This window comes from Pundamilia nyererei, unplaced genomic scaffold (genome assembly GCF_000239375.1).
Source record: "Pundamilia nyererei isolate P.nyererei 1_Seehausen unplaced genomic scaffold, PunNye1.0 scaffold00072, whole genome shotgun sequence".
NCBI lineage: Eukaryota > Metazoa > Chordata > Actinopteri > Cichliformes > Cichlidae > Pundamilia > Pundamilia nyererei.
In genome coordinates, this window is record NW_005187473.1 from 705,039 (window position 1) to 706,084 (window position 1,046).

The 1,046-nt window shown below is 38.7% G+C and overlaps 1 protein-coding gene across 1 annotated transcript in view; it reads left to right on the forward strand.

Moving 5' to 3' along the window:
- Positions 1–243: 243 nt before the first annotated feature.
- henmt1 (HEN methyltransferase 1) overlaps positions 244–1,046 on the forward strand; it is a 6,977-nt gene continuing 6,174 nt past the window's right edge. The window contains exons 1-2 of the mRNA XM_005736955.1: positions 244–398; positions 649–761. Of these exons, the coding sequence (XP_005737012.1) occupies positions 315–398; positions 649–761 (197 nt within the window). The 5' untranslated portion in view covers positions 244–314. The remainder of the gene's footprint in view (positions 399–648; positions 762–1,046) is intronic.

Sequence of the window (1,046 nt, forward strand, 5' to 3'; positions counted from 1 at the left end):
GCAGAAAGGAAACTGTTATATGTCATAAAAATGGCCTTCATATATTTATGTATATGTATATATGTGTTTTTTTTTCCTATTTCGTTTGGTTTCTTATTCAACCTATTCAAGATGTTGTTGCACTAATGTTGTCTCCCAACGAGAGATTGTAATATGTGCATAAATTTAATTAAAGTATGGAAAAAAAAGAAAAAAAAAAGAAAGAACCATCTTTGCTCACCCTTCCCTCCCCCCAAAAACGCTCCAGACTCGATAACAACAGCGCCCTCTGGTGGCCGGCGGGCGGGGTTACAGGACTCTAAGACGAGACAAAGATGGATCTGACGTTCAGTCCGCCGCTTCACAAGCAGAGACATCAATTTGTCGTCGATTTTGTCAAGAGGAACAAACCTAAAAAGGTCGCTAATGTCTTCGTGAAAAATACATTTTTTAAAACTTTAGCTTAAAAGCAAGAATTTCTTTTAACGACGTTTGACTACACCAAAGCTAATTATGTTAGCAAACATTTTCACCAAACCAATTAAGTTAGCTACTATAGTGCATAATAAGCTACGTTGCCTTGGCTTTTCTTAACGCTTTGGGTTCACTGCATTTACAATTTCTTATTAAATTTCTTTAACCGAGAGTCTGCGCTGTGCCTTTGTCCAGGTGGTGGACTTGGGCTGCGGTGAGTGTACCCTCCTCAAAATGCTCAAGTTTCACCACGAAATTGAACTTCTGGTTGGAGTGGACGTGAACGGTGCCAAAGTCAAGAAAAGGATGTATGTATGTATGTATGTATGTATGTCTGTTCACGCAAATGGTGAGAGTTAAGATTAGACTGCGGGGTTAAAGTAATTTAAAGTGTATTCTTTGGCGAATCTTGTGCATCAGTGCGCCAACATATATTCCTCTCAACATGTTAACGGAGACAACAGGTCTGTCTAGGCTATGTCAAGATTTTTCATTTCGTTTTATAAAATAATCCTGTCCACACTTAAACTCAAAAATGAAGGAAAACGCTGCTATGAACATGCCAAAGCAACAGGTGGCGATATATTCCTAAC